This window comes from Suillus discolor (assembly GCF_016758755.1).
Source record: "Suillus discolor strain FC423 chromosome Unknown F5147scaffold_55, whole genome shotgun sequence".
In the NCBI taxonomy this organism is placed as follows: Eukaryota; Fungi; Basidiomycota; class Agaricomycetes; order Boletales; family Suillaceae; genus Suillus; species Suillus discolor.
Window position 1 is genome coordinate 241,133 of NW_024541302.1, and position 26,343 is coordinate 267,475.

At 47.6% G+C, this 26,343-nt stretch overlaps 8 protein-coding genes and 1 non-coding gene across 9 annotated transcripts; 5 read left to right on the plus strand and 4 right to left on the minus strand.

The window, feature by feature from the left end:
- Positions 1-3,630: 3,630 nt before the first annotated feature.
- On the minus strand, positions 3,631-4,947 carry F5147DRAFT_839280 (uncharacterized protein; the record flags this gene model as incomplete). Its single annotated transcript, XM_041444205.1, has 3 exons — positions 3,631-4,160; positions 4,322-4,343; positions 4,396-4,947. The coding sequence occupies 3 exons, from the start codon at positions 4,945-4,947 to the stop codon at positions 3,706-3,708; spliced, it is 1,029 nt and encodes a 342-aa protein (XP_041289463.1). The 3' UTR covers positions 3,631-3,705.
- Positions 4,948-5,721: 774 nt separating this feature from the next.
- On the minus strand, positions 5,722-6,903 carry F5147DRAFT_813420 (uncharacterized protein; the record flags this gene model as incomplete). The annotated part of the gene is made up of 5 exons (XM_041443493.1): positions 5,722-6,035; positions 6,170-6,185; positions 6,335-6,364; positions 6,409-6,598; positions 6,695-6,903. The coding sequence occupies 5 exons, from the start codon at positions 6,901-6,903 to the stop codon at positions 5,911-5,913; spliced, it is 570 nt and encodes a 189-aa protein (XP_041289464.1). The 3' UTR covers positions 5,722-5,910.
- A 463-nt stretch (positions 6,904-7,366) lies between these two features.
- On the plus strand, positions 7,367-9,973 carry F5147DRAFT_754643 (pyridoxal phosphate-dependent transferase). The gene is made up of 11 exons (XM_041440295.1): positions 7,367-7,779; positions 7,833-7,948; positions 8,001-8,069; positions 8,122-8,234; positions 8,283-8,402; positions 8,456-8,720; positions 8,774-8,836; positions 8,891-9,030; positions 9,085-9,196; positions 9,253-9,371; positions 9,437-9,973. Exons 1-11 carry the CDS (start codon positions 7,766-7,768, stop codon positions 9,785-9,787), a joined length of 1,482 nt encoding a protein of 493 aa, XP_041289465.1. The 5' UTR covers positions 7,367-7,765; the 3' UTR covers positions 9,788-9,973.
- Positions 9,974-10,108: 135 nt separating this feature from the next.
- Positions 10,109-10,198, minus strand: F5147DRAFT_t102. The gene has a single exon. It is a non-coding gene; the product is annotated as a tRNA-Ser (tRNA).
- A 95-nt stretch (positions 10,199-10,293) lies between these two features.
- Positions 10,294-18,076, plus strand: F5147DRAFT_710970 (uncharacterized protein; the record flags this gene model as incomplete). The annotated part of the gene is made up of 32 exons (XM_041438291.1): positions 10,294-10,301; positions 10,352-10,532; positions 10,581-10,740; positions 10,790-10,936; positions 10,985-11,562; positions 11,624-11,772; positions 11,823-11,970; positions 12,020-12,496; positions 12,543-12,686; positions 12,735-13,037; positions 13,087-13,311; positions 13,359-13,616; positions 13,671-13,838; positions 13,897-14,005; positions 14,061-14,180; positions 14,229-14,404; positions 14,454-14,653; positions 14,705-14,923; positions 14,973-15,122; positions 15,175-15,320; positions 15,370-15,518; positions 15,567-15,773; positions 15,824-16,001; positions 16,052-16,161; positions 16,210-16,377; positions 16,428-16,553; positions 16,606-16,860; positions 16,914-17,160; positions 17,213-17,240; positions 17,379-17,688; positions 17,793-17,876; positions 17,926-18,076. 31 exons carry the CDS (start codon positions 10,294-10,296, stop codon positions 17,817-17,819), a joined length of 5,871 nt encoding a protein of 1,956 aa, XP_041289466.1. The 3' UTR covers positions 17,820-17,876; positions 17,926-18,076.
- On the plus strand, positions 18,077-22,530 carry F5147DRAFT_710973 (RNA dependent RNA polymerase-domain-containing protein). Its single transcript, XM_041438292.1, has 15 exons — positions 18,077-18,544; positions 18,614-18,750; positions 18,805-18,901; positions 18,951-19,933; positions 19,980-20,174; positions 20,221-20,393; positions 20,455-20,642; positions 20,740-20,865; positions 20,917-21,006; positions 21,055-21,144; positions 21,198-21,243; positions 21,293-21,449; positions 21,503-21,536; positions 21,597-21,601; positions 21,654-22,530. Exons 1-15 carry the CDS (start codon positions 18,112-18,114, stop codon positions 22,446-22,448), a joined length of 3,549 nt encoding a protein of 1,182 aa, XP_041289467.1. The 5' UTR covers positions 18,077-18,111; the 3' UTR covers positions 22,449-22,530.
- A 19-nt stretch (positions 22,531-22,549) lies between these two features.
- F5147DRAFT_710981 (uncharacterized protein) lies at positions 22,550-23,712 on the plus strand. Its single transcript, XM_041438293.1, has 7 exons — positions 22,550-22,681; positions 22,741-22,819; positions 22,939-23,067; positions 23,124-23,211; positions 23,266-23,359; positions 23,415-23,506; positions 23,567-23,712. Exons 3-7 carry the CDS (start codon positions 22,943-22,945, stop codon positions 23,624-23,626), a joined length of 459 nt encoding a protein of 152 aa, XP_041289468.1. The 5' UTR covers positions 22,550-22,681; positions 22,741-22,819; positions 22,939-22,942; the 3' UTR covers positions 23,627-23,712.
- Positions 23,713-23,733: 21 nt separating this feature from the next.
- Positions 23,734-25,327, minus strand: F5147DRAFT_710991 (uncharacterized protein). Its single transcript, XM_041438294.1, has 5 exons — positions 25,023-25,327; positions 24,758-24,975; positions 24,490-24,701; positions 24,033-24,429; positions 23,734-23,979 (listed from the first exon to the last, which is right to left on the minus strand). The coding sequence occupies exons 1-5, from the start codon at positions 25,246-25,248 to the stop codon at positions 23,776-23,778; spliced, it is 1,257 nt and encodes a 418-aa protein (XP_041289469.1). The 5' UTR covers positions 25,249-25,327; the 3' UTR covers positions 23,734-23,775.
- F5147DRAFT_710995 (transport protein particle complex subunit) lies at positions 25,328-26,181 on the plus strand. Its single transcript, XM_041438295.1, has 5 exons — positions 25,328-25,384; positions 25,446-25,491; positions 25,545-25,706; positions 25,760-25,964; positions 26,020-26,181. Exons 1-4 carry the CDS (start codon positions 25,364-25,366, stop codon positions 25,939-25,941), a joined length of 411 nt encoding a protein of 136 aa, XP_041289470.1. The 5' UTR covers positions 25,328-25,363; the 3' UTR covers positions 25,942-25,964; positions 26,020-26,181.
- The last annotated feature ends 162 nt before the right edge of the window (positions 26,182-26,343 follow it).

Below are 26,343 nucleotides of genomic sequence, written 5' to 3' on the forward strand. Positions count from 1 at the left end.
CTTCCATGAGCATCATGTGATGATTGAGTTTAGCAGCGTGTTGTAGATGGATGGGGAAAGTGTCCCATGCGGCCTAGTACATACCGTTCCTTCAAGTTCGAAGTATAATTTTTCAAATCGAAGGAAACGGTGTCTGTTGCCGCGGAACGGATGATTAATCGATTAAACACTGTGAGTGATGCAGCTGTCATTCTCAAACCTGTGTAGGACTGAGAAAATTAAAATTCCGACGTCAGAATGGTTGATCTTCTCTTGATACGGCAAGTCTTGCCACATCTAGCGCTGGCCGCTAAGAATGTTTAACCCAGATGCGACAATCAAGTCGGACATTGTGAGGCGTGCACCAGTGCCCCCATGACAGTAAAACAACTTCTTCGCCACCGGCAAAGACATGCAGACCTCCCCGAACACGGCAACACCTTTGCCTTATGCACATGCGCAGTTTTATTTGCAGATCTGCAGAACCATCGTGCAGGAATTCCCCTACCCGGCTGAACTTTCTCAGCCCCCAGGATTTGAGTGAATTTTCCTACTCCAATTGACTTGGGAGCGTCCGTATGTGCTAGTCAAGTTCAATTAATTAGTATATTCCCTTCATGATATCGACCGTGATTGGCCATGCGGCAAGATTATCATTGCTTGAGTTTATCACGTCCATCCCAGCTGGTAAAAATTGATCCAAGGTTTAGGACAACGAATGCCAGATTCAGACAAGCGCTCCCCACCCTGAGTCCTCGTTGTGATACTCGGACGGTCGCGGGAGTACTGTTTCTTATAATAAAAATTCAAAAGGAGAGCTTCTCCTTCTTGTCTTTTGCGTTCATGTCAACATCGCATATGTCCGACATCAAGAGTGCCAGGAAAGCTCCAATGGCAATTTCCCGTCCCTGGAATAATCTCAGATAACAGAGGATTTTCGGACGATTAACAGCGATAGACTCACGTAATGCAAGCATCCGACCCACCCTGTTGCCTGCAGTAGCTGGCTCCGATTCTTTTGTTAACCTTTCAAAAGGTAGACTCTCAATCGTGACAATGACGGTGCTCTGAGACGATCAGCAGGTTACTGAAGACCAGCTGATCGGCATCGGTCTGGCTCACGATCCCTGAAACAAAATTTGGCCCTGGGTATAGTCGGTGAGTTTCGCTTCCGCGTTGCATCAACGTATCCTGCGAATCGCATTAATACGTCTCGCCGGAACGCCTTATACAAACGCTGAGCATTGTTTCATCTTTGATGGCAAACCGCACTGTCACCATCTCGCTTCCGTGCCTCCGTTATTCTCTTATCAGTCACCGAGCTGTCATCAAGTCATGCAATATTCCAGAAGCCTTCATCAGCTGCGGACAGTTTGCAGCGTCAAACACGATGTGATTAGCAGCAACATGACTCATCTTAATGATATTAATGTGTCAAGTGCCCCCGCTACAATCGTATCCGTGATGGGAACACACCAGGCAGATCCACGTACATGATCGTGTCAAAATATAGCTAGGCTGCATTCCAGGGTACAGCCCCCTGAACTACAATAATCATCTAATGGTCAGATGAGCTACGATTCAGAATTTCGGATGATTGTATTTGCCTTGAGAGTTCTCCCATAACCCCGTTTTACTATTCCGAAAGAACACCATCCACACACCATTTCAACTTCCAAGCGACCTCGAGACTCCTTCCACGAGTATCATTTAATCATTGGGGTTAGCAGCGTGTTGTAAATGGTAAGAAAGCGTCTCTTGCAACCTACGTACCGTTCCCATCGTGTTCGGAAAATATTGGAAGGAAACGAGGCAAAATAAGGAGCACGAGATGCATTGCCTGGCGAGGAAAGTAATAAAGATACTTTGCATGGAGTTTTGGTGCATGTTGAGAGATTGCAGATCCTAAACCCATATGTCGTCCTCTGAATTGACCTTGCAGAAATCTGGCTATCAGTAAGATGAGCGTGACATGAGGACAGACTGGATGATGTGCTCAAAGGTCCAGATTGGTTCGGCGTCGCAGTGGAAAATGATTGGTACAAATTAGAAAAAGGCTCGATGCTCGAATCAACGTCCCATATCATTTGTGGTAAAATGCACGTCACCCTAGCTGTTCAACTGGGTCAAATAAACTAGGAAATGATGGATGAACATATACTTAGGTAGATGATCAGTGAGCAGAATTGAGGAACGCACACATGATCCTAGGTTCGTCCACGATACCCACTGGCATCCCTCGAAGCTGGGAGAGAAAACGGCTGTGATGAGCGGAAGCAATGCATAGTTGTAAAGACGGAAGTCCCTACATTTTGACTGGCTGCCCTCCCGCCTCTCTCCTGTATCAAAGGAAGGTTAATTGGGAAAGGTGGAATCAGTGCAAATACCGTGCTCAACAAGTGAAAGTATTTATTGGAAGGACATCAATATTATTATAAAGTTCATTCAGGATCGTTAGTGACATGGGACGGTAACCGCGGTTGGAGTTTGACAATGATTGGCGCTTGCCCGCCTTTATTTGTGCATGTTTGACATGTCGGTCACTCATCCTCTCCGCCCCATCGAAATTATCTCTCGGACTCCGACCCTCCGCTGAGCGCTGCCTTGATCTTTACATCCGATGTTCCACCATCCTTTAGTGATCAATCGAACGACGAAAGCCAAGCGATCACTCGCTGTGCCATATCTGAGACAACCTGAACGAGTACGTTGGGCACAATATTCTCCTGGGACAAGGATGTTTATCGTGAGTATCCCGCTACCGCAAGTATTATTCGTGATGAGCTTGTGGGTTGGTTGGAAGGTTTTATGATAAGAGGAGGTGAGTTGGTGTATTCAAGTTATCTGGCACTTGATTCCAAACTCACAGGATACTTATGCGTCCATGTGTGCTCAAGATCTGCAGAATATGCATAACTTTTACCTCAACTCACAGAAATTTCAAACATGCAACCTCCACGACATTTATTTATACCATCAACGCCAGAGGGTGCTTATGATAGTATCTCAGCTCGCACCAAGAAATCACTACCTTTGCATCATGTCTCAGAAGGTCTGCACACGTTCACCATCGCAAGTCATGTTCACATTTGTACTCGAGCATCATGGGAACTGCTCACTGTTTCGTCCGCCGATTCAGGCATCAATGTCCCTGTTCTAACATCTGGTGTCTATAAGTCTTCGCTTGAATTATGGGACGCTACGCCCTACCAACAATCCCCAACTTTACTAACGAGTCCTGACGACCCTTTGGTTCAGTATAACCTCGGAGATTGCTTACGCACATATCAAACAAGATAAATCCCTGCATTCGGACCATTTCTCACGATACAGAACCTTACACGAGCCTGACAAGCTTTTTTATACCTGCAGGGACAATCATCTCCACCTTAATGCACATGCTGCCGGCCCCGTGATCATCTGCACGACATTCGGGAAGACTGATCAACGCCACAGTGATCGTGATGAGTATGGACGATCCCCGGCCAAGCGTGGGCATCATTCCGTATGTCCAGAATGCATTGAATCAAGTCCTGCCGCTGGTCCGTTTCACAAAATCTAACATCAATTTGCGAAACATATACGATGTAACAGTGCAGTTTTGAGCAAGATTTGAGCTCCTGGTCCGACAAAATTTGTCCGATGATGAGTGTGCGTGAAGCGACAAAAAATAGAGATACAAGAGTGACTGAGAGGAAGAAACAAACGCGGCAAGTACACGAATAATCAACGAGCCTCCAAGACCAGGTTCCAGCGTTCTAGCCAACCCCTCAGCACGAGAGCGGCCTCGAACTCGAGCATTAGCCTCCGTTTACGCCATCCCTTGACGCTCAGTGCGTCGACGCACTGTTGTCTTGCTAGAGGATCGTATGTAATCTTGGTTGATAGTGCAGCGAGCGCATCAGCGTATACTGCTGATGTGTTGGTGAGGGTTGATAGTTTGAACTGTGGAGTGTCGTTTATTGTTGCGAGGACATCAGACAGGCGGTGGGGGAGACGGTGGGCTAGGAAAGGGATTACGCAGAAGATATGCTTCGTACTGAGGAAAGGGATATGGTTGGAGAGGGAGGTGAACTCCAAAGTGGTGCGGGAACCTTGAGGGAGCCGTATAGTAGCCAAGTGCGTGAGTGGATGGTTGTTGAGGTCGATGATGGTCCCATAATCGGTGGAGGGTGGAGGTGCTGTTGCGAGTGGGTCGGTCAGTCCGTCGAGACACTCTTATGCTAGTGACTGCAAGATTAGAATAATGAATATTTACCATCAAACCCCTTCGTATCGTCTTCCGGGATGAGTATATATGCGTTGGAAGTGAATTTTCAAGCGTAAGAGCGCATATACTCACCTGAGACGTCTCCGCGTCGTAACTGATGGACAGTCGTTCAGCACACGCGTCAGTAACACACACAGAATATGGACACGCGCCATTAGATCTAGCCATTCCACCCACCACTTCCACTCAACTTTCAGACTGACAGAACAGCCATACGCACGAACTCCCTGATCTATCAGGTCCTCGAGATCGTATAGAGGATCGCGAAGCTCGATGACGCCATCGCAGACGTCTTGCAGGAGCATGCCTAAAGGGACAACGATTCTAGATCCGGTGCGATGATTGGAGGCATATTTGACGAGCTTGATGTAGCGCGCGGGCCAGAGAGAACAGCTTGGGACGATGACAGTTTGGAGAGCCTGGAGGGCCGTGCGGGCACGTTGGGAGTCCTTCGTGAGTAGGCAGGAAGGAGACGTGGTCCAGAAACGGATGACGAAAAGCAGTACTAGGATGATGGCAATGGTGATTGATTCGAGAGTCTTGCAGTTCCAAGGATCGTAGGACTTGATGAAATCGATGGTCCGGCCTTTGATGACGATGAGCAAAAAACGGATTTGCTGAAAGTATTGAGGGTACATGTCGTACAATCTGCCGAACTGTTCAGGAAGAGAAAAGACGTGGAAGACGTGGATTGACATGGTGATTTACAAGCGAACACGCGAGGGATGCGATTAAGAATGAATTCTATTATTAGACTCACGCTGGGCTATACTTGGTTCAAATTCAAACATGCCAATATTCTATTGGGTCGAGCATACTTAACGGGCGCTTCAAAACACATGTTCAGCAGTTGCCTGTTCACCCTGCCTACCATTCATTTGCTACCAAGAAAAGACTAAGGCTCAGCTCTCCTGCCAACTTGCTCAATGAGTGAAGACAATTCTCCTCGGAAGAGGCGTTGGGGATTGCTGATTCACCAGTAGTATGTCACGGTTGCATTAATGCCTTTGTGGTCGTATCTGTCACTCGGATTTAGGCATACAGTTATGTTAGTTGACTGAACATTTATGCACATTCTACATATTTCATGCATTGTATACCGGTTTGCCTTCTTGCACTTCATTCGTTCCGTTCTACTTCATGGGACCGTTCTCACAAAGTAGTTTAGGGGTGCACGAAGTTTTCATTTACTACCCTATCGCTACTATACTCATCAGAATTGCTTCCCCGTTTATTTCCTGCAGGATAAACTGTGCAAGTTAGAACTCGATGTGAACTTAACCACCCACCACTCGACCAGGATCACCTTACCTCATGAAGCTTCATCCTCTCCCTTCGTCAGACTTTATCGCCTCCTTTTCTAGATAGATGGCTCACCGCAATGAAGTTCAAAGCCGTGACCAATAGCATGGACCGTAACGCCATTCAGCTATCCCAACAACTTTCGAGGAAGACAAATCACAGGCTGCTTGGGTGTAAGCAGCTGCTCGTCCGCAATCAGCTTCTCCTGAGCATATCAAGAAATAGTTTGCTTACGATGCGCGTTCACCGGGAGGAAGGGAGATGTAAGTAGGCGATGGTGATCGGAAGAGGTAAGACGAAAGGACTCCACGTGTGAAAGTTGGTGTTGGAGAGGTATGGTTTCAGGCATCGACTACTGCTTATAGGTTCGTTCCTGTAAGGCCATATCTTAGGACGGGGTATAGCGCTGCGAGATGAGACCAATCGCTGCCGTCGGACATATCTTTGACATAAACAGGCTCTTCGTTATGATGCTTAGCAGTACCTGCTTCAGAAGGATTTTAGTGTGTACAAGTTAGCGGGGTAGCAACGGGCTGTGATTAAGTCGACTTGATGAGTTACCGGGGGCACAGCGGGATAGCGGAGTGGACGGCATATTCGATTGATGAGAGGGCATACCGTGACTGTTACAAATCTAAATCGCATATAGACAGCAAAGTTTTAAAAGAAAAGCCGCAATGGGAGCGACTGATTCTAGTCCCACAGTGCGAACTATATTAATCGCTAGGACTCTGCATCATCATCATCCATGCACTTCTGAGCAAACAGTGAAAGACTACTTACATAGTTATGTTGTCCTACTGCACAACAACACTGCGAGAAAATTGGTTATGTAGAGGAGGTGTTAAGCCATTCACTAGGGTACTCATCCCCGAGATTCTCGCGTCCTTGTTCCCATCACCACTGAATAGAGGACGCCGCTTGCAGATGGAAAGAGATAGTGAAGTGAGCTCCTCCTGGCAGTTGATGAGCTGCGAGCCCACGATGCAGGAACAGCCCGCCTTGTGCACAATGCTCAGGGTCTTCTCGGGCCAGAAGGAAGATATTCTTTGTTGGAAGATAAAGCCAGAAGGGTCGGAATAGATCAGTTGAAACACCTACTAATTCCCGAAGTGGTAGCACTGCTAAAAACATGGAAAATACCTGACGGTGCCCGTGATGATGATATCGGATGTTGAATTGTTGATAACGTCCAAATCCACATGTTTCGGGATGGAGAATGATGATGCGATAGCAGTTATTTTGCGCATCATGACCGCGATGACCGCGATGACCGCGACGCCCGCGACGACACTAGTGTACTTGCTGAAAATGAACTCGAGTTGTGTAATACACGGTCCTTCAGCAGTCATTTTGCGCATCATATTATTATAGACTCACATTGGAATACATACTTCAGTGGTGGATTTGCGTATCATTTCAGAAACCAGAATGGACAAGTCTGAAATCTGGGCGCGACCTGGAACTCGACAGCGATAACCAAGTGACTTTATATTAATCATGTAAAGCCCTTCAAGGCAGCGATGCAGAGTCCGGAGTATGTGGCCAGTAACAAGCAAGTGTATTTTGGTCAATTTGCTGCTTAGCGTAAATTTGGCAGATAGTACTAGTACCGCAGCAGTCACAGCAGTGGCACAGCCTTTTCCTTGTGCCGGCATACTACTAAATCAGGATATAATAAGCGTGTTACGGACACTTACGAACGCTTACGACTTCAGTAGCGCACTCATGCAATTGGTTGAGATGCCTTTCACGTGAGCCGACCCTAGCTATATTTGGAAGCTTCTCAAAGTTTCTAAATTTTGGGTTTTCAGATGCGAGCAGGAGGTCTCTTTTAGATGACTTGTGAAACGCGACGCCACTCCCCTATTTTTCGCGTTCCATTCGGCCTAGCGATAACTGAGGACCCTTACTACTCTGCAGTATAAGTAGCCCATGTACAGTCCCTACTAGCAGGCAATAATACCTACTAGGCATCGACGTCTCACTTTCGCATTCGTCATCCAGTAGCACTTTCATTATTTCATCAATCGTCTCGGATTCAGCACGTTTCCAATCATATTGCTCTCGTTCGCAATCCTCTGACTCTACAGCGCATATATATCCCAGCAAGCGGTCTACACACCCCTTCGCACTCACAGTACTTCGCAGGTTCTTACAATTACCTGTTCCACTTCAAGTCAACTCCTACCTAAGTAACAATTTCTCGTCGTCATGAATGCTGAACAGTACGTTCTGCAAGTCTCAGACTTTGACCTTTGTCATATCTGATATACCCAAGATTCCGTAGAGCTGGTTATCAAGCCATCGATAGGATATGTGACTACCATGTCACCTTGAGGGATAGACCTGTCTTATCCCAAGTTGAGCCAGGGTACCTCAGAAAGGCGCTCCCGTGTGCGTATTTTTTGTTTTGCCTCGCACTTGCTTCTTACCGTCACGAGCGCAGCCTCTGCCCCCACTGAAGGCGAGGACTTCCAGCTCATCGCTGACGACTATCAAAAGTACATCATTCCTGGTACTTGACTCTCACTATTCCACAAATTGACCTATCTCATTCGGACTAACAGGCCTGACACACTGGCAACACCCCTCATTCTTTGCGTACTTCCCTACATCAAGCACATTCGAGGGTATACTTGCTGAATTATACACGTCTAGCACGTCTAATCCTGGATTCAATGTACGTCTCTCTACCGCAACACTCCGCTATCTTTGTAACTTTTTGTAGTGGTCTGTGAGTCCCGCATGTACAGAGCTTGAGGCTGTAGTCATGGACTGGATCGCTCAATTACTTGGGCTTGATCAGTCATTCTACAACATTTCCGAGGTCGGCGGCGGCGTCATTCAGGTCTTTTTCTAATCCCTTCATATCGCTAATTTATACTGATCGTCATGCACTAGCCGTCAGCATCTGAATCTGCGTTAGTCGCCACTGTCGCTGCACGTGCACGATACATTCATGAGCACCCTCAGGTAGCGATGGAGAATCTCGTGCTCTACACCACTACCCAAACCCACTCGCTTGGGAAGAAAGCTGGGCTTATCTTAGGTCTCAAAGTCCGCGCACTAGGAGTCACAGCTCAGGATGACTTTGCATTGCGTGGAGACACACTCAAGGTCGCATTGGAGGAGGATATGAACGCTGGGTTCCACCCTTTCATCTTGAGTATGTTCTTCGCATGGATAGCTGTCTCAAAATTCATTTTACTCGTTCTGCAGTCGGTACTGTAGGGACGACATCTTCCGGTGCTGTCGATCGGCTCGACGAGATTGCTGATGTCGGTGCGTATACTGATCATGTTATTGAAGCTCCTTAAATTTACATTTTACGCGTAGCAAAACATTACCCCTTCCTTTGGCTGCATGTCGATGCCGCATGGGCAGGCGTTGCATTCGTGTGTCCCGAATATCGTGAGGCATACCAACTTCCCGCCATCAATAGTTATGTAGATTCTTTCTGCACCAGTTTCTACAAGGTTTGTTTACTCCTATTTTGTGGCATCGGTCTGGGGCTCATCAACCTTCTGCAGTGGGGTCTAATCCAATTCGATGGCTCTTGTTTGTGGGTGCGGCACCGGAAACATTTGACAGACGCACTAGACGTTACACCCGAATTTTTGCGAACAAGGCACGGAAATGCTGGTCTGTTTATAAGTGTTATAAGTGTTGGCTGTTGCATAAACGATGAATTTGTGTAGGCACCGCTATCGATTACCGCAACTGGCAGTTAGGCCTTGGCAAACGGTTCCGATCGCTCAAATTCTGGTTTGTTCTTCGTGCGCGGGGAGTGAAAGGTCTCCAAAAGTACATCAGCGATGTACGTCAGCCCATTTATTATCATTGTCCTCTAACCCATACTGATATTCGGTCTTGTCTCGCCAGGGTATCAAGTTGAACACCAAGTTCGCACAGAGCATATATGAATCCGAGTTATTCTCCGTCGTCACCAAGCCTTCCCTTGCCATGACAGTCTTCAGGCTTGCACCCAAGTCCTCAACTCAACTCAGCACTCCCGAGCTAAATATTTTGAACCGTGCTTTCTATGCACGGCTTGCAGCACGGAATGATATTGCGCTCACCCAGACAGACTTGAATGGGGTGTTTTGTATTAGGATGGTGATCGGGGCTGAACAGACTTTAGAAAGTGATGTCGACCGCGCGTTAGCGTTGATGAAGTCTGAGGCCGATGGTGTTGTTAATGAAATGAGAGGGGATTGGAGGTCGCAGAGGTAGGAAGACGAATGTGGTTCCAGTTTAACTCCCATTATAGATATACTGTTGTACTTGTATCGTAGCGGCGCTGGGAGGCGCCAGTCCCTGACTTCAACTTCGGAGTTCAAGAAATAACGATGGATTGGTTGCCGGCCCGGCGCCGGTGCAGTGGTGAAGCTGCGCCGAGAATACTTTGCTCTTGTTCCTTCAATTCGGTTGTGCAACCTGTGTCTATATGTATGCGAAGAACCTTGCAGAAGACGGACCACCTATTTCTTATGATTCTGACGCCTGGAGAAAAAGACAGCAATGTATGATTGACGAATATGATCATTCAAAAAACGACACCAGCAGGATTTGAACCTGCGCACGGAAACCGTAAGAGATATCACGTGTTCGAATCTCTCGCCTTAACCACTCGGCCATAGTGCCTCCGTAGTTTTGCCGGCTCGGTGCCAACATGAAAAGCTTGCGTTCTTACAATTTAGACATCATCGTTTAAGCACTCCAATTCTTGCACAAGAACGATGGACTGGTGCGTCACTCGACTTCTCGTTCATGCTTAATCTGATGATGCTATTGTAGCTTAGAGTTGAACATTCGCCAGCGGATTCTGTCCGACCTTGCTACCCTCGAAACAGAAACAGAAGAGGATATCCTTACTACTCGTGACCTCATTCAATCCAAGGCCCAGCTGGCAGATGGAAAACAGAGTGCACCCAATGGTGACTCGGGGGAAAGGGAGGCTGATCCTCGTGCATTCATGGTAAGTGCCCGCTCGATGCGTGTACGTTGACTTATTATGACGGCGCAGTCCGAGGCTAGGGCTCACTGCAACATTGCTTTTGGCGAACTTGTCGCAAACTTTCCGGAGGAACATATTGCGAGACACATTGATACCCTCATTCCCGTCCTAATGGATCTTTTACATGACGTGCCACGGGTGGATTTTGACCGGTGTCTCTCATGGGATGGTATGTCATCTCTCGTATGTTGTGGTCCGTGCCCCTGACTGTTCATCAGAGTGGGCCCTCCCTGACCAGCTGGTCTTCTCTACCGTTTCCGCCCTTCTGCGTATTTGTGGTGCGCATCCAGAATATGCAGACAGAACTGTCACGTCCATCATCACTTTCGTCACCGACATCGTTGAAAACCTCCAGGAGTCCAGCTGTAGGGACTTCATTTGATTTTCGCGCAAGCATTCTGACATCTCTGTAGCCATAGATGTGCTTACACATCTCACGCCTTGTGTTCACGGATTGTACCGCGCAATTACTTCCACTCTCTACCCATGGACCGCCTCTCAATGGCGCCTTCTCTCTGAGTCCCTCCAGTTCCTTATTGCCACTCCCGTTCTTGAACGAATCAACCGCCTCCTACTTGACATACATCAAGAAGCACAATCTAATCCAGAAGCCGATGCTACCTCTGTCGCCTTCTGTCACACATTCATCTCTCGATACATAGCATTTGGACGCCCACTGAGTGGGTACTTTATCGTATGCTGTGTCATGGAGATGGAATGGACTGTGCTCGCACAAGCCCTCGCGAGTACTCCTCTGGTACACAAGGGCCAGGTGCGCGAAGCGGCGGCGGCGAATAAAGCGTGGGTGAACCTCATGAAATGTCCTGCGAAGGATTTGGGATTGGAGAATGACGAGGAGACGAGGAAAGCTCTGAGGGATATCATCAGAGATGCATTGCAGTATTTTAGTGATTTGCTGGATCAGATTGAGGTTATGGAAACCGAACCTCCTATCGATACTTATGCATGGGAGACCATGTCCGAGAGCTTGGTACGTTTTTCGCGCATGTCAATTAACCGAGTATTTTCTCTGATCCGTCATTAATGAGTAGAAGCTCGCTTCTGTCTGCTCCGTTGCGCTTCGAGAGCTAGATGAAAATCTTCACACTCGCCTGACGCAGCTATTAAGCGACAGTGCACCCATCCTGGACAATCTTGTTCAGGAATCGGCGCTCAAGGCTACTACGGTGCTTGTGCAAAGGTCAGTCAGGTTATGAAACGCACAGCACTTCCTTGGCTCATCTTTTACAGCTTCCCGGAGATAGCTCCGTCTTTTGCCATCCATCTCCGCCGTTTCGTCACCTCGCCTCTTTCGATATTCGAGTTCGCATTCAACACCGAGAAGCGTGCACCCCCACCTTTGACAGCTGCTGCCAAATGCCTTGCACTTTGTATCAAGGTATGTCTTTTCTCACCCGGTTTTTTCAATACACCTCAGGCCTTCCCAGCTATCACCTGGTGACGACTCCATCATGTCCAACATGTACTCTCTCCTCAATTACATCGCTGCGACCTCCAAAGAAATAACCGAATCATCCTCTTCCAACCAACTCCTTTCCAACCCCTTTTACGCCTCCTCGATCACCTCTCCCAATGATAACGTGACCTTCGAAAGCGACGAAACAGGGTTACACGGTCGCTCGGACGAAGAGAAGCAGCTCATCGGGATCACGACTATCTCCGTTGTCACGCGGCTTGCACTCGAGTTCCATGCTGCGGGCCAGGAAGAAGTTACAAAACTTACCATTTCGATGTTATTGCAGCGCTTGCGAACTTTGGAGCCAACTCTCGAGGCTGCGATTGCGTATAACCTCGTGGATCTTGCGCTTGTAGCTCCTGAAGAGTCGTTCATAGACGTTGCCCGCGCGTTCTCGCTTATCAATCGCGCTACGAACCTGGAGGACCCGAGATTCTCTAATAACATGGTGTGTATGGAATTATAAGTCAATGATGTGTGCTGATGGATAGCAGGTGTTGGCCGCCCAGACGAGGCTTGCACGGGAACTAGACCAAAGACCAGATTTGTATGACGTATATTTGGTTGAGCTGCTCACTCTCTTCGGAGACAAAGGCGTTGCTATCCAGAATGTGGCAACATCTGATCGACACGTCAAGGTAAGTTTGCTCATACATTGCAAATGTTGTGCTGAACGTTCGATTCAGACGGAAGAGATGATCGAGCAGCTGGCCTCTTTGTTGTTGCCGATTGAAGCGCTTCTTACCCATCCGGATTACTCTCCGCACCTGGCCGCTTCGCAAGAGCTCACGTGTCTCTTCCGGAATATGTGGTTCCTCTGCGTCCTTTTCCACTTTACATCTGGCGAGGAGAGGGGCGCGATGACGTGGCTCATACCTGTGCTGGCGAAAATCGCAACGAAGACGCCAACTCTGGTACTTGAGAATGCTCATGATGCGGCGAGTGAAATCGAGTATAGCACTGTCATCCGGCATGAATATGCACAATCTGTTAGTGCTGCGTTGTTTGGAAAGAGAGGATACTTGATGATTTCAATAGGTCATCTCAAAGCATCGGTCGTTCCTTACACGCCATATTCCACATCGCGCAAGCGAGATACGCTCTTTGTCCCCGGGACAGGTAATATTTTTATTGGTGATGCAGGATGTTGAGAGTATGCGATCTGCTGCTGGTCTCCCGTCTTCTTTGGTGTCATACTTCACGAATGGGAGCCTGAATCGACAGAGTTATCTTATTGTATGCATGGAATCTATAGCTGACAAGGTAATGTTCATCTTCGGATATGGTGCGCTGAGCTACATTGTCAACAGGTTATGCGTGGATGCATGGGAGAGATGAATTCCCAAGCTGTGGAACAGGCACTACCAGCCCATCTATCAGAGGAACTTCGCAAGCTGCTCGTAGCCAGCACTCATCGCATATCTCGTGCTCGGGACGTCGCAGCCAAATACCTATTTAGCTTGATCACGTCGTTTCCTTCCCTCATGTGCGACCCGCCACTGGTGCATGCAATTCTTGAGTGCCTTACTCTTCTGCGTCACGCATGCGAGAACGAGTTTACGGACGAGGTGACAGAAACCCGATTATATTAATCGAGTAGCTGATGTTTAATTCAATTGCAGTACAACCCGGTGTGCGAGTTCCATTCTGAGCGCACTGGCATCACGCTGCAGCTCACAGACGACTACAAAGTACGAAATGATATCCTTGGACAGCTGCAGCGCAATGCCAACACATGGTTTGAACTTGCACTCAGCCGGGCTCCCATTGAGCTCCAGTCGACGCTTCAGGTTCGTTTTGTTATCGTCATTTGCACCTCTTTTCCTTCATGTCATGTCCTCTATACAGAAATATCTTGCGGCTACACAACCACTGATTGGTGCGGACGCTGCTGAGTTAGGAGCTTCTGTTGCCGAAACATTTGCCAAAGCATTTGGTCCTGTGCACCGACAACTTTGTAGGTGCTTGGTCTTCAAATCATGTACAAGTATTCTGATCATTCTACATCCTAGCTTCTCTGTGTAGCCTGTCAAACTGGAAGTCTGATCGTGCACGTGCTCTTGCTAGTCAACTTGCGAGTAAATGCTATTTTGCAGGGGAGGTTGCTGGTCTGCGACTTGCGGCTCGTAAAAGTAAGTCGGTCTACCTGATAGACGGTCGGGTGCTTTAACATTTGCAAGATCAAGATTCGCTGGATAAAGTAGCTCCTCAGATGCACTGCACTGGTGTCCAGCCTTTCAAGGACAAGATGGCCGATACAATGAATGACATTCGGAATAAACGTAGTTCTTTAACTGTTCAAGATCTGCAGCGTCTATTATTCCGTTGTGCAGCGATTCTTATATCGTTGGAGCAGGTTAGACCATGCTTTATATGTTTCTGGCATCCGTGTTGATAATTTTCAGTGCGATTACACCTTGGTACATTTCCTGGTAGCTCTACCGTTCGAGGTTTTCACCCCCTCTGCGGTCGCTGCGGGTATTGAAACATGGACGTGGGTCATCGCGGAGCGCCCTAACATGGAAGTGGCTATCATGTGCGAAGTGCTCACGTCTTGGTTTGGGACTGTGAAAGATCGGAAGGGCGTGTTCTCAGCCTCATCAAAGTTTGTCGATTTGTCGGCATTCTAAATTCCCAAGTGATTGACAACCAACAGCTGTGCTGATCCATTCTATCATCCCATCAGTTATAGTCCAACCGACAAGGACGAAATCGATCGAGCAACGACTCAAGCTCGTCGGCTGCTCATGCCCCATACCTTAGTTCTACAGATGTTGTTCAGTCGATTGCAAGCAGCTAGATATTGTCGCTCGACTGTGATGTTCCTCATCCAGAGACTTGTTTTGCGATCTGCGCAAGCGCACAAGTTGTTTAGGTACATTCAACAGGTCTACTATTTGAAGCCATATTGACGATTCGTCCAGTACTCATCCACTGGCTCGAGAGCTACGCTACACTTTCCTTCTTTTTGGACTGGAGACATTGAAGAGCTCACATCTAGATGCTGTCTGCGAGTGTATGTTACGCGAAAGTCTGTATCGCACAGCATATTCGTGGTTTGCTGTTCGGCCTCAGTCAGTGTATTTCTCAGATATCAGTGTTTGTACGAATGCTTATGCTGTCCAGGTGGTCTTTTGGAGCCAATCGAGTGCAGGTTGACGCTGATATCAAAGTCATGTCCGAATTTCTTGTACATCTCCAAGGTGACTCAATCAGGAATACGTCATCTCTTTCGAGCCTTGCTCCTCATCATTCTGCGTCAAAGACGTCCCGTAAGCACAGCCGACGTTCCTTTCTTTGCATTGAACTTATCGGTTGTAGTTTATGCTACGCGCCTCAAGAACATCAACCAGCCACTCCGTCTTCTGATCGAGAATGAGATATTCAGGCTTACGGTCTGGGCTAATCCTAGCAACGAAGCGAAGCGAGGCAGTGACATTCATGGCCTGCTCGAGCGCAATATGCTTGAGGTAAGTACCTTGATGGCTCTGTGAATAGCAATTCATGTATTTTGATAGTCGGCTTGGCCTGGCATAGTCCGAACAGTGTGGGAGGTAGACCCAGCCATAACGGTCCATCTAACCGAACGTTTCAAAAGTCCAGCAGCTCACGCCGAGGTGCAGAATCTGGTGCGGTCGAACGCTAGCCAGGTAGTTGACACTCCAGAGGCTCTACGATTTTTGATCGGAGATTCTTTCCGAAGTGGACCGAGACGAGAGCTGAAGGTGATTTCTTTTCTGCGATATCGTGATTCGCGAGTTTACGTTTTTGTCAGTACATCATCGTATGGGCGCCTGTCACTCCTGTGATCGCTGTTACTTTCTTCGAGCGACGACACGGCAACGATCCGCTCTTGCTACAATATGCCCATCGAGTCCTGAAGCAGCATCCTGTCGACCTGACATTCTTTTTTGTTCCTCAAGTCGTCCAGGCTCTTCGGTTTGATGACCTTGGTGTGTATCTGCAGCCTCCTGCTGTTATAGTTTCTCAATATATGCTTTAGAATATATCGCGCAGTTCATTTTTGAAACCGCAAAGGTGTCTCAACTCTTTTGTCACCAGATCATATGGAACATGAAGGCCAATTGCTTCAAGGATGATGCTGCCGAGATTGTGAGTTCGATGCATGTTTTCCTCTCTGCTCCACTAACATGATATTAGGAAGATCCTATGAAACCTGCGCTAGATCGGATGACTGCTATGGTGGTGGATTCGCTATCTGGTAATGCCCGTGCCTTTTACGATCGGGAATTCGGATTCTTCAATGAAGTAACCTCAATCTCTGGGAAACTGAAGCCCTTCATCAAAAAGTCGAAACCTGAGAAAAAGGTGAGACCCTCGAAGATCGTCCTAGGATATAATTTGACATGTCTCTACAGGCAAAGATTGACGAAGAGATGGCCAAGATAGTTGTTGATGTTGGAGTCTACCTTCCCAGTAACCCAGACGGTAGTGTTATCGACATTGATAAGAAGTCTGGTCGACCGCTTCAAAGTCACGCTAAGGTGTGTGGATCATTTTTCGCCTATATTTGTACTCGATACAATTTCACCCAAGGCACCGTTCATGGCTACTTTTAAAGTGAGGAAGGAGCGCGTCATCATTGATTCTAACCCGGAATCTCTCTTGGACGGTGGACTCGAGAAACGTGAGGAGTATGACGTTTGGCAACAGGCTATCTTCAAAGTTGGCGACGACTGCCGACAAGATGTATTGGCTTTACAGATCATCGCGATGTTCAAAAACATCTTCACCAGTATCGGGTTGACCCTCTATCTCTTCCCTTACAGAGTTACCGCAACTGCCGCTGGAGTGAGTGCCTTTTCTTTTTCATTCACGCTATATCACGCTCATGCATATCATAGTGTGGTGTCATTGACGTGGTACCAAATGCCACATCTCGAGATGAGATGGGAAGGGCCACAGTAAACGACCTGCTTGACTTCTTTATTTCGAAATACGGAGGAGAAGAGACTGTTGCATTCCAGCGTGCTCGCCTCAATTTCATCCAGTCTATGGCTGCATATTCGGTTGCTTGCTATATTCTGCAGATCAAGGACCGTCACAATGGGAATATCATGATTGATGGCGAAGGGCATATAGTACATATCGGTGAGTTTTACCGGTCTAAGAGTACAGCAAGCATCATTAAACTTGATCTCAGACTTTGGATTCCTATTCGATATAGATGAGTTTTTCATTTGACAACCATTGATTGATGATTACTGACATCGTTCTTGTGGTCTATCTACGTCCTGGAGTAAGTCGCCATCACGATACCTTGAACAGTTCTCTGACTAGACTTTGCAGGGAGTCAAGTTTGAACCTAGCTCCTTCAAGTTAACCCACGAGATGGTAGTTCTAATGGGTGGCAGACTTTCTCAAGGCTACGAACTGTTTCAACATTTGACGGTGAAGGCTTTCCTCGCTATCCGACCACATGCGGATCAGCTCGTCAGCACAGTCCAGCTCATGCTGGGAACTGGTCTCCCGTCCTTCAAAGGCGAACCAACTATCAAGCGCCTCAAAGATCGGTTTGCGCTTGGGTTGAATGAGCGTCAAGCTGCCGAATGGATGGTGGGGGTCATCCGCAATGCTCATGAAAATGTGAGGAGCACGGCGTACGATGAGTTCCAACGGGTGCGTAATTCCTTCTTGTGATCATCAAGCATCCTCACATGATTTGCTCAGATACAAAATGGTAAGTCGGATGGATACTCAATACAATGCCTTTGGGGTCTGAGGCGTTTGCAGGCATACCGTACAAGTAGCAATGCTACTCAAGAGTCGATGGATATCATCGAATTTAGATATAGAAATGTGCGAAGGTATATTCTACCTCTTGCTTTAAGCCACATTCAAAAAAAGCTTAGATAGTTTCTACCAACAAAATCATGATGAATACGGCTAAACTTGGGCTATACGGTTAGCGTTCCGGGGACCGGAACGAGTCAGAGCCTCAGATGTCTATATATATTTAGCAGCCGAATAGTGCTCGTTTCCAGCGGCTGAGCTTATCGATCGACCATCTATTCTTCTCTCTTGTGTACCATCATCATCCTCATGGAGTTTTACATACGAAACGTAGACTTTCAAGCAACTGAGTATGAGGTCACAAAAAAGATCGCAGAGGTTTTACATGCGTGCCCCGGTCCATTTGTGTCGGATGCCGATGCGCAGCATCGTCCCATCAACTTTAGAGTCACGCTCGAAAAGAATGAATGCGGAGGCGTTCGTAACAAAGGCTTTGGGTCACTCAGACTGCCCTCTAGGGATGTAGGGCTGAAATTCCGTCGGCTTGTTGACGGCGAAGATGGTGTCACCATCAAGGTCGGCAAAAAGCGTCTGAAATTCGCCCCTACAAACAACCACATCCCAAACAACATGCTAGTCACTCTCACAAAGGCCCCCTATGTGGACCCCGATATCGCTCAAAAACGGCAGGAGAAGATCGATGCGTCAAGTTCAGACTTTCGAATCGCTAAAGTGCAAATCGGTATGTTATAAGTATCCTCGTATACCTTTTTGCCTGTCGCCTTTGGATCATATGAACTTATTTTCCTAGGTATATTCTATCGCCCTGAAGGTGCGAGCCCATCAGATCCACGTACCTTCAGTGTGGAATGGCAGTCCAATCTTCTCCGAGTCAACGAGCTTGGGTGGTTGAACTTCGAATATGAGCACAAACTGATCCGTGCAAAGGTTTGGCATATATTTTATTATGAATAGAAAACCACTCATCCTATAATCGGTTAGATCGGTGATCCAGCGCGAGGACAATTGTTATACAGCCTGATTATTACCTTCGCCAACATCAACAAAATGGCTGTGGGTTCTGATTTTGGTAATCAATGTAAGCATGGTGCCCATAGCTTGAATTTCTGAGTGTAAAATCTCCTTAGACGTATGCTTCGATCTGTTCACACCACCGATCATCGAAAGAGAAGACTGCAACAGAACCCTTACCGGAACATATTCCGATAAGAAGAATTATCGCGAACGCGTGGGTGCTATACATCCAGGGCATGAGCAAATTGCTCCATACGCCCACCACATACGCATCATTCTCTCCGAAGATGGAGATCTGGACAAGTTCACGCAGTTCTGTAGAATCGCGGAGCTTCGTCCTCCAATCTCTGGAGTCCGCATCGAGGCCATCTGCCAGGAATTTTTCGCGAGCAAAAGACTGGCTTGGGTCCAAAGATGGCTGAAGTCATTGAGCTCAGACTGGCCTGTAGCATTTCAGATTGAGGCTCTTCTCCGAAATGGTATTGCAAATACAAAGGAACTCGAGAATTTACGCCCGAATATCGACCATCTGATTCGCTGCCACCGACCATCTGCTGCAGCCATCATGCGATACTTTGTGATAAAAGCTGCGGCTCGTCCTCCAGGCCAAACGATCAACAAGTGCTTCGAGCGGGTGGTACAGGAGAAGCTCGGGAATGTCCGTCCCGAGGCGCCTGCTGGCCGCTTTTATTGTCATCGTGTTACAGTCACTCCGACTCGGCTCATCCTTGAAGGGCCTAACATACTGCAATCAAATCGCGTCATTCGCGAGTACGAAGGCTATGAAGGCAACTTCATTCGGGTCGATTTTCGTGACGAGGATCGTCTCCAGTATCGCTGGGATAGAGAAGTAGATGGGGCGAGCTTCGTCAGGCACCGTGTCGGGGGCTTGCTGGAGGATGGTTTTGAGCTTGCGGGCAAACATTTCGATTTCTTAGCATACTCTTCATCTGCACTCAGGGAGCACGCTGTTTGGTTTGTTAGCTCCTTCCAGCACGATACCAAAGGATTGGTCAACGCGCATACGATAAGAAGTAGCTTAGGAGACTTCAGTGGATGCATTTATTCCCCTTCGAAGTATGCTGCCCGGATGGCTGTAAGTCAGCTGTTTCTGTCAATATTTCCTCTAAACAGCCTTTCAGCAAGCCTTTACGGCAACAGATCCATCGGTCAAGATCCACCAGTCGCAGTGGTCGGAAATGCCTGATATCGTCGAAAATGGTGTTATGTTTTCTGATGGTGTCGGCACCGTCAGTGATGAACTTGCTGATTTAATTTGGCAAACTCTCTGCGAAGCTCGACGAGATGGTGGTGCGCATGCAGTGAAACCTTCGGCGGTCAGTGCTTTCACGCTTGGAAGTGCTGTACTAAACGGGGCTACAGTACCAAATCAGATTCCTTGGCTTTAAAGGCGTTGTGGCTGTTGACAAGCAACTCAAGGGAATCCACCTTCGTTTACGAGAAAGTATGAACAAGTTCAAGGATCATGGGGAAGAATATGCTATGATAGAGATTGCTCGTCCCGTTGTGAAACCCAACACTCCTCATCTTAACAGGTATATACGAGTTCCTTATCATTTCAGTTTTACAGTGTAGATACTCAAGCGATTCGTACAGACCTTTGATCACGGTTCTAGAAGATCGAGGTGCCTCAAAGGATACCTTTATGGAGTTGCAGCAAAAGGTTGTTGCGGAGGCACGTACCGCTCACGACTCAGTCGATCTCTTTGCGGGGCTTTTGGAAAGCCACGGACTGTCTCAATCTTTCCGACTGGCATCGACGTTACGGAGACTTAATACCCTCGGTTTGGAGTTGAAGCCTACACATCCTTCAGCGGAACATCGACTCCCCTTTTTTGGCGCAGTTACGGGCTTGTGCCATCAACCACGTATTGCGAGCAGTCAAGCATGATGCGCGCATCCCAATTCCTAACAGCTACATGCTGATGGGTGTCACCGATGAGGGACCTGCGTACGACAAAAAAGGCTACTCGAATGTGTTCAAGCTGCCTCCCGGCAAGATATATGGTATGCCACTCATTTCCGATAGCTCGCTTTACTTTTTACCTGCCCTCTCAGCGTGTGTTCACAAGCCAGGGGATAGTGAACCCACATGGCTTCATGGACCTTGTATGATCTCGAGGAGTCCCGTCATACATCCAGGCGACGGTACGTTCCTGCCTGTGCTACACTTATCGCAAATTAACTCGAGTCTAGTCCAACAGTCATATGCCATCGGAAAGCCTCCAAGTGATAAACTTTGCCTTTTCGGTCACCTGAAGAATGTAGTTGTATTTGCATCCACTGGTAGGTGCACGAGTGTTTGAAAAATTTCCATCTACCTATATCCTCAACCATAGGCGCAACCTGTTTGCCAAACTCGCTCGGCGGTGGCGATCTTGACGGGTAAGGAGAAATGCCACCTCTGTCCTGATCTGATATTCATAATTTATAGGGATCTCTATGAGATTATACAATATCCACCCTTGATCCTCCCTGATCATTATGATCCAGCGTCTTATCCTTCGGGAAAGCCTTTCACGATCGAACATCCCAGCACAATTGACGATGTGTGTAATTTTGTTGTGGAATATATCAACTCAGATGTTGTGGTACGTCGATTCTGGGTGAGCGTATGTTGATCGATGGCTCAAGTGGGCTACAGGGGCTGGTGTCCGACAAGCATATTACTATTGCAGGTAAGTTTTTTTTCTACAAGGATCAAACACTCCAGCTTATTGTGTTCACCGCAGATCAAGCTAGCGTACGTAGTGTCATCAAAGATGTACAGAGCTCGAACTCAGATTATATCATAGGACGGGACGTTCAATGAGGCATGCCTGAAGCTAGCAGCCCTTCATAGCCAAGCCGTTGACTACCCAAAGAACGGATGGAAGGTCAACGTTGAAGACATTCCTCGCAACCTCATCCCCTACAAACCTGATTGGCATGCAGCAGAGGTGGAATCTCCCCGACCGACAGATTATTATGAATCCGACCGGGCCTTGGGTCACCTATATCGTAACATCAAACTCGACGATATTCCCACTTATATTCCTCAGAAGCTACAAAAGCCGCTGAGTGATCTTATCTCCGTTACACTTCGTCCTTTAGTCGAACGACAGCTGAAGCGTCGTGAAAGACCTTCGAAACTTAACGTCTCAATGAACAATATATACTCGATATACGTCGACGAACTCATCTACGTTGCAACCTGTCACACACTCTCACGGGTACCCGGTGCGCGCCTGCGCGAGGAGGAAATCATCGTCGGAACTATCCTTGACAAGTGCTCACAGAAGCGCTTCAAAAATGATCGGACATATGCAATGAGAGAATGCATTTCGGTCCTCATTCGTGATATTCGAGGCAGAATGCTACCGGAGAGTATGGCGGACGCGTCGCCCGACGAAGTGCGGGATGGCTTAGAGAACGGGTGGTCTGCTTGGGCGCTGAGTCAGGAGAAGTACAAAGCGAGTCACGAGGAGGGAAAACAGGCTTATGAGGCAGGAACACAGGCTTATGGCACGCAAAGTTTTGGTTTGGTTGCGTTGGGAATTGTGCTGGACTGTCTGGAGGAGTTGGGGGAACTGCCCTTAACACAGGCTTAGGATACCAAATATTGTACAATGTATAGGCTCGGTTCGTACTTGGAGGAGTACTAGGAAAAATTGGCACGGTTATTAGATCACATGATCTTTGATCTTTGCCACAGACGCGTCCGCCGAGGCCGTGTCTGTGATCAAGAAACTATCCTAAACCATCCAAGTTGTTCACTCACTGCCACTACTATAGCTATCATTGTCATTCAGCCCCCGCTATCACAATACTAGAGCGGTCAACGGTAAGAAGGCGTAACAGTGAGACACTGCGTTGGCACTAAACCGTCTGTCGTGGTATAAGCATAGGTCGGGATTATCTTTGCACCAAGCCTGTTTATCGCGTCCATTATTAGTGAAAGGATAAACTCTATAACTCACAGGTATGACTTGAGGTACCATTTGGGCTCTTGATTCTTTCATCGCTTTGTCGCAGTAGACAAACAGCACTTGGTTTATCGTTATTTCTGCGTGCCATGACAGTCTACTGAACTTTGCCAAGAAGGATGCCAACTTTGCCAAGTAACAAAAAGAGTAACAGTCCTCATTCGTTGGAAGCTAGGATGAGAACCACGTTCGCGAGTGCTCGGACAGAGTGCGCCCACCTCGTCGAGGAAGTTGAAGTTCATATGTAAGTTGCTCAGCATTCTTCTACACGATGAACAATACCTCCTTTGCGTTCAAAAGCAATTCGGCGCAGACCACCCTGGCCCGTATAAAAGAGCAGCACGAAGCAAATCGCGCCGACTTGTCAGCGCAACTTCAGGCCAATGAAGTAAGCTTCATAGAGAACGGCCGAAGCATCCTCTTTCGTTGACTAGTCTTCAAGGAGAAGATCCAGGCGTTGTGTGCAGAGTATCCTCAGTTGCTCGATGACCTCGTTCCCCAGCGCATACAAAATGTAGATACGATGAAGGCTATGGGTGAGTCTTCCTAGCGTATCTAAAGCGCATATATCCAGGATGATCTTGCACACAGCCCATGCATCGGACGTGGAAATGCGTAAATCACGAAAGAGGCTGATGGAGAAGGCAAAGACACGTCTCGATGACGCACGAGAAAGGCACAAGGTCTGAGACTGATGCCCTTCTCTCAAACGCAACAGAGCTTAACGCGACACCCACCCACAGCTCGCTATGGATGCCTCCGAACTCGTGAAGCGTTACAAGGCACTTGTCCTTACGCTGTAAACGTGTTTATCCAGCGCTTTTCACTTAGGTTTTCAGTTTGTGTTCCTTCCCTCTCTGTAATTCGTAGATGTTCGTATCGCCGCCTTGTATCAATAAATCAAATTATAATTATCTGGTCTTTTGGTCCGTCGACCTATTTCTAAAACCGGTCACTGGGCTCCATGATTTTTTGAGCTTGAGACATTGATGACTAGATTAAATCTCACCAATTCACTGGCGGAACGTTGGAGATGATCGTGCTTGGGGGGTGGTTGCGATATCTCGGGCCGAAGATTCAGATATTCGGACATGAACACGCGTAATATCATGTTCCATCGGCGCATGGTCAATACATCAAGTGCCGATGCATCATCCTAGAGAATGTGAGATCAATAGCAATGACAAGCGCATGAAAATGATAACGAACGCGAAGGGTGTGCCAGACACGCGGGAATGGATATGCGATGATATGAAGAATGTTGACACCTTTCTGTAGAAAGGGTACGTGATCATCTCCGATATACCCGTAATTATATTGGTTCCCAGAACCCGTTCGAGGCAAGAAGAAGCTGCGAAAGTTCGTAGACGTTTCTGCTTCATCAAGAGCACCAACATCCTTGAGCCGAGTTTCTGCGGAAACCATGGCATCAAATAACCAAGCTGTATCGATAAAATAGGACCTTATTGTTGGGTTCGGGGCGCCGAGGAGGTCGAGGAGGATGATGTGTTCGATGGTCGATAACTCCGTCAAACTTGCATGCCCAAGCAACCGTCGTTTAGAATTAGGCGCTATATAAGTTGTTGACCATTTGCCTGCGAGATGTCTAAACGAAAGTACACCATTGGTTTAGTTCTGATATGCTATCCTCAAGAGAATTGTTGACCTAGCTCCATATACAGAGTCTGTGTCAGTCCAATCTTTGAAGGCTTCCTCGCCGTCAAAGAAAACGAGTTGGAGGGTCGTGTCTGCCACATCTTCATCATCATCATATCCCTCCTCGAGACGTTGTTTGCGCTGATCAAGAAAGGGGTTCAAAGTCTCTGCTAGGTCGAGCATCATTGCACATGGTGCTGCGGAATCTGTCGCACCCACAAACTGATGGGCTTAGCATACCATTTCCTGTGTGCATAATTGAAGACTCTGCTATGTACCTGATTATCTGGGTAGTTGGGGAAGAATTTGCTGTCATAGTGCGCAGACAATATGACACGGCGTGAGGCGGTTGGATCTTTCGTCGCAATTATGTTGGTGAATGACTGGATACCATACGGAGTGTTGTCTGCAAAGGTGTCCTCTTCGACGTGCCAATCCAAAGCCTTCAAGGTGGACACGATATATTCACGAACGAGGGTTATGTTTTCACTACCCACTGTTACACTCGTTTCAGTTAACTTGGAAGGTAGAATAGACACATACCAGCGCGCGGTATGAGGATCTTCGAAAGATGAGAAGTGGGATTGTTGGTGTCTACATTTGCGACTGGGTCCGTTGCGGTCGCAAGAGCCAAAATTTGTTCTGAGGTTAACTGGATGAAATCACGTTGCCCGAGCGTCGAGCCCTGTATCGTTAATGTAGGCCATAATGCAAACAACAATAGGAGCAAGCTCAGAAATGAAGACTGGCAACGTGGCCGAAGTTCCATTGACTGAAAGATGCGAGCCTAACGGTGAACGGTTGAGCCAGAAAGACCACTGAGATAGATCGGCGTGGTCCGTGGAACGCGAAGTTCCGCGCTGGCTACTTTCCCCTTCGCGCCAATGGCAATCTTTAGCCTATGGGTAGGTTCAACCCTTTCGTCGAGTAATTACCCGAACAATTACTCAAGGCAAGGTGTAAAAGGTCATTAACAAAGCCGGTGGATTGGTCTACCAGCGCAATTTCGCAGGTTGTTCAGAACGTTTATGGGTTCAGCCTTGTCCATGACTGAGTCCTTCTCAGATGGCCTCGCTCAGCTCACATCAAACGAGTACTTAGTCCTCGCTGGTACTCTGCACGGAATTCACGCTATTACAAGTCGCTTATCCCCTACTGGCTCAAGCTCAGGTGCACAGGTTATTGAAGGGGAGACATTTAAGATGACCATCTTGTTGACCGCGACAGGTGCTTGGTCTGACGCACATCACAGCTAACCCCCTTACATTGATATCTTACAGGAACCAAATTCGTTCTTCTCACATCCTTGGCAGAGGCAACAGCGGATTTGGTTCTTCAAAGAGTGTACGAGGCCTATGCAGACGCTGTCATGAAGAACCCATTCCACACTCCGGAGATGCCAGTTCGTAGCGAGGGGTTTGACACACGAATTACAAGCCTCATTGGCACGGGACAACCATAATATCATAAAACTTCGTATCAAACGTAAGTTCTACATATGTTTTTGATGTTGCAAGTCTGACTCGTGGCTTGGTAATAGTATTGTCTTTGATATCGTCTTTGTAATATTGTCGACTCGAACCACTGAAAAAATTCAGACTTTACTGCCCTTCAAAGCTTCATTGACGCATCACTGAGATATTGTCCTCGACCATTCAATTGCAAGATTCGATAATGTTACACTTACAGCACTAGAGCTAGTGGATCTGTTCTCAATTCGGGTCATGAGTCACGTGATTATCTCACATGCGATACAAATACGCGTCGCGCGTCTTGCGACTCTTGCCAGTTTCATCTCCTTCGGTCTCCCGTCATCCAAGTAAAAACCAACGACTACTTCTTTAAGGCTCTGAGACACTTAGAC

Excerpts from the sequence above, each read along its gene's own strand:
- F5147DRAFT_710973 (XM_041438292.1), top strand. The coding sequence starts at position 18,112 with ATGGAGTTTTACATACGAAACGTAGACTTTCAAGCAACTGAGTATGAG. Across the intron at positions 18,545-18,613 it reads AATCGCTAAAGTGCAAATCG|GTATATTCTATCGCCCTGAA; the intron begins GTATGTTATAAG and ends TTATTTTCCTAG. Across the intron at positions 20,643-20,739 it reads ACGGAGACTTAATACCCTCG|TCAAGCATGATGCGCGCATC; the intron begins GTTTGGAGTTGA and ends TATTGCGAGCAG.
- F5147DRAFT_710995 (XM_041438295.1), top strand. The coding sequence starts at position 25,364 with ATGGCAATCTTTAGCCTATGG. Across the intron at positions 25,385-25,445 it reads TGGCAATCTTTAGCCTATGG|GTCATTAACAAAGCCGGTGG; the intron begins GTAGGTTCAACC and ends AAGGTGTAAAAG. Across the intron at positions 25,707-25,759 it reads CATCTTGTTGACCGCGACAG|GAACCAAATTCGTTCTTCTC; the intron begins GTGCTTGGTCTG and ends GATATCTTACAG.
- F5147DRAFT_754643 (XM_041440295.1), top strand. Across the intron at positions 8,070-8,121 it reads TCAAAAGTACATCATTCCTG|GCCTGACACACTGGCAACAC; the intron begins GTACTTGACTCT and ends TCGGACTAACAG. Across the intron at positions 9,197-9,252 it reads AACAAGGCACGGAAATGCTG|GCACCGCTATCGATTACCGC; the intron begins GTCTGTTTATAA and ends GAATTTGTGTAG.
- F5147DRAFT_710991 (XM_041438294.1), bottom strand. The coding sequence starts at position 25,248 with ATGGAACTTCGGCCACGTTGCCAGTCTTCATTTCTGAGCTTGCTCCTA. Across the intron at positions 24,976-25,022 it reads GATCCTCATACCGCGCGCTG|TGGGTAGTGAAAACATAACC; the intron begins GTATGTGTCTAT and ends CGAGTGTAACAG. Across the intron at positions 24,702-24,757 it reads CCAACTACCCAGATAATCAG|TTTGTGGGTGCGACAGATTC; the intron begins GTACATAGCAGA and ends TAAGCCCATCAG.
- F5147DRAFT_710981 (XM_041438293.1), top strand. The coding sequence starts at position 22,943 with ATGCCAACTTTGCCAAGTAACAAAAAGAGTAACAGTCCTCATTCGTTG. Across the intron at positions 23,068-23,123 it reads GAGGAAGTTGAAGTTCATAT|CAATTCGGCGCAGACCACCC; the intron begins GTAAGTTGCTCA and ends TGCGTTCAAAAG. Across the intron at positions 23,212-23,265 it reads CGCAACTTCAGGCCAATGAA|GAGAAGATCCAGGCGTTGTG; the intron begins GTAAGCTTCATA and ends CTAGTCTTCAAG.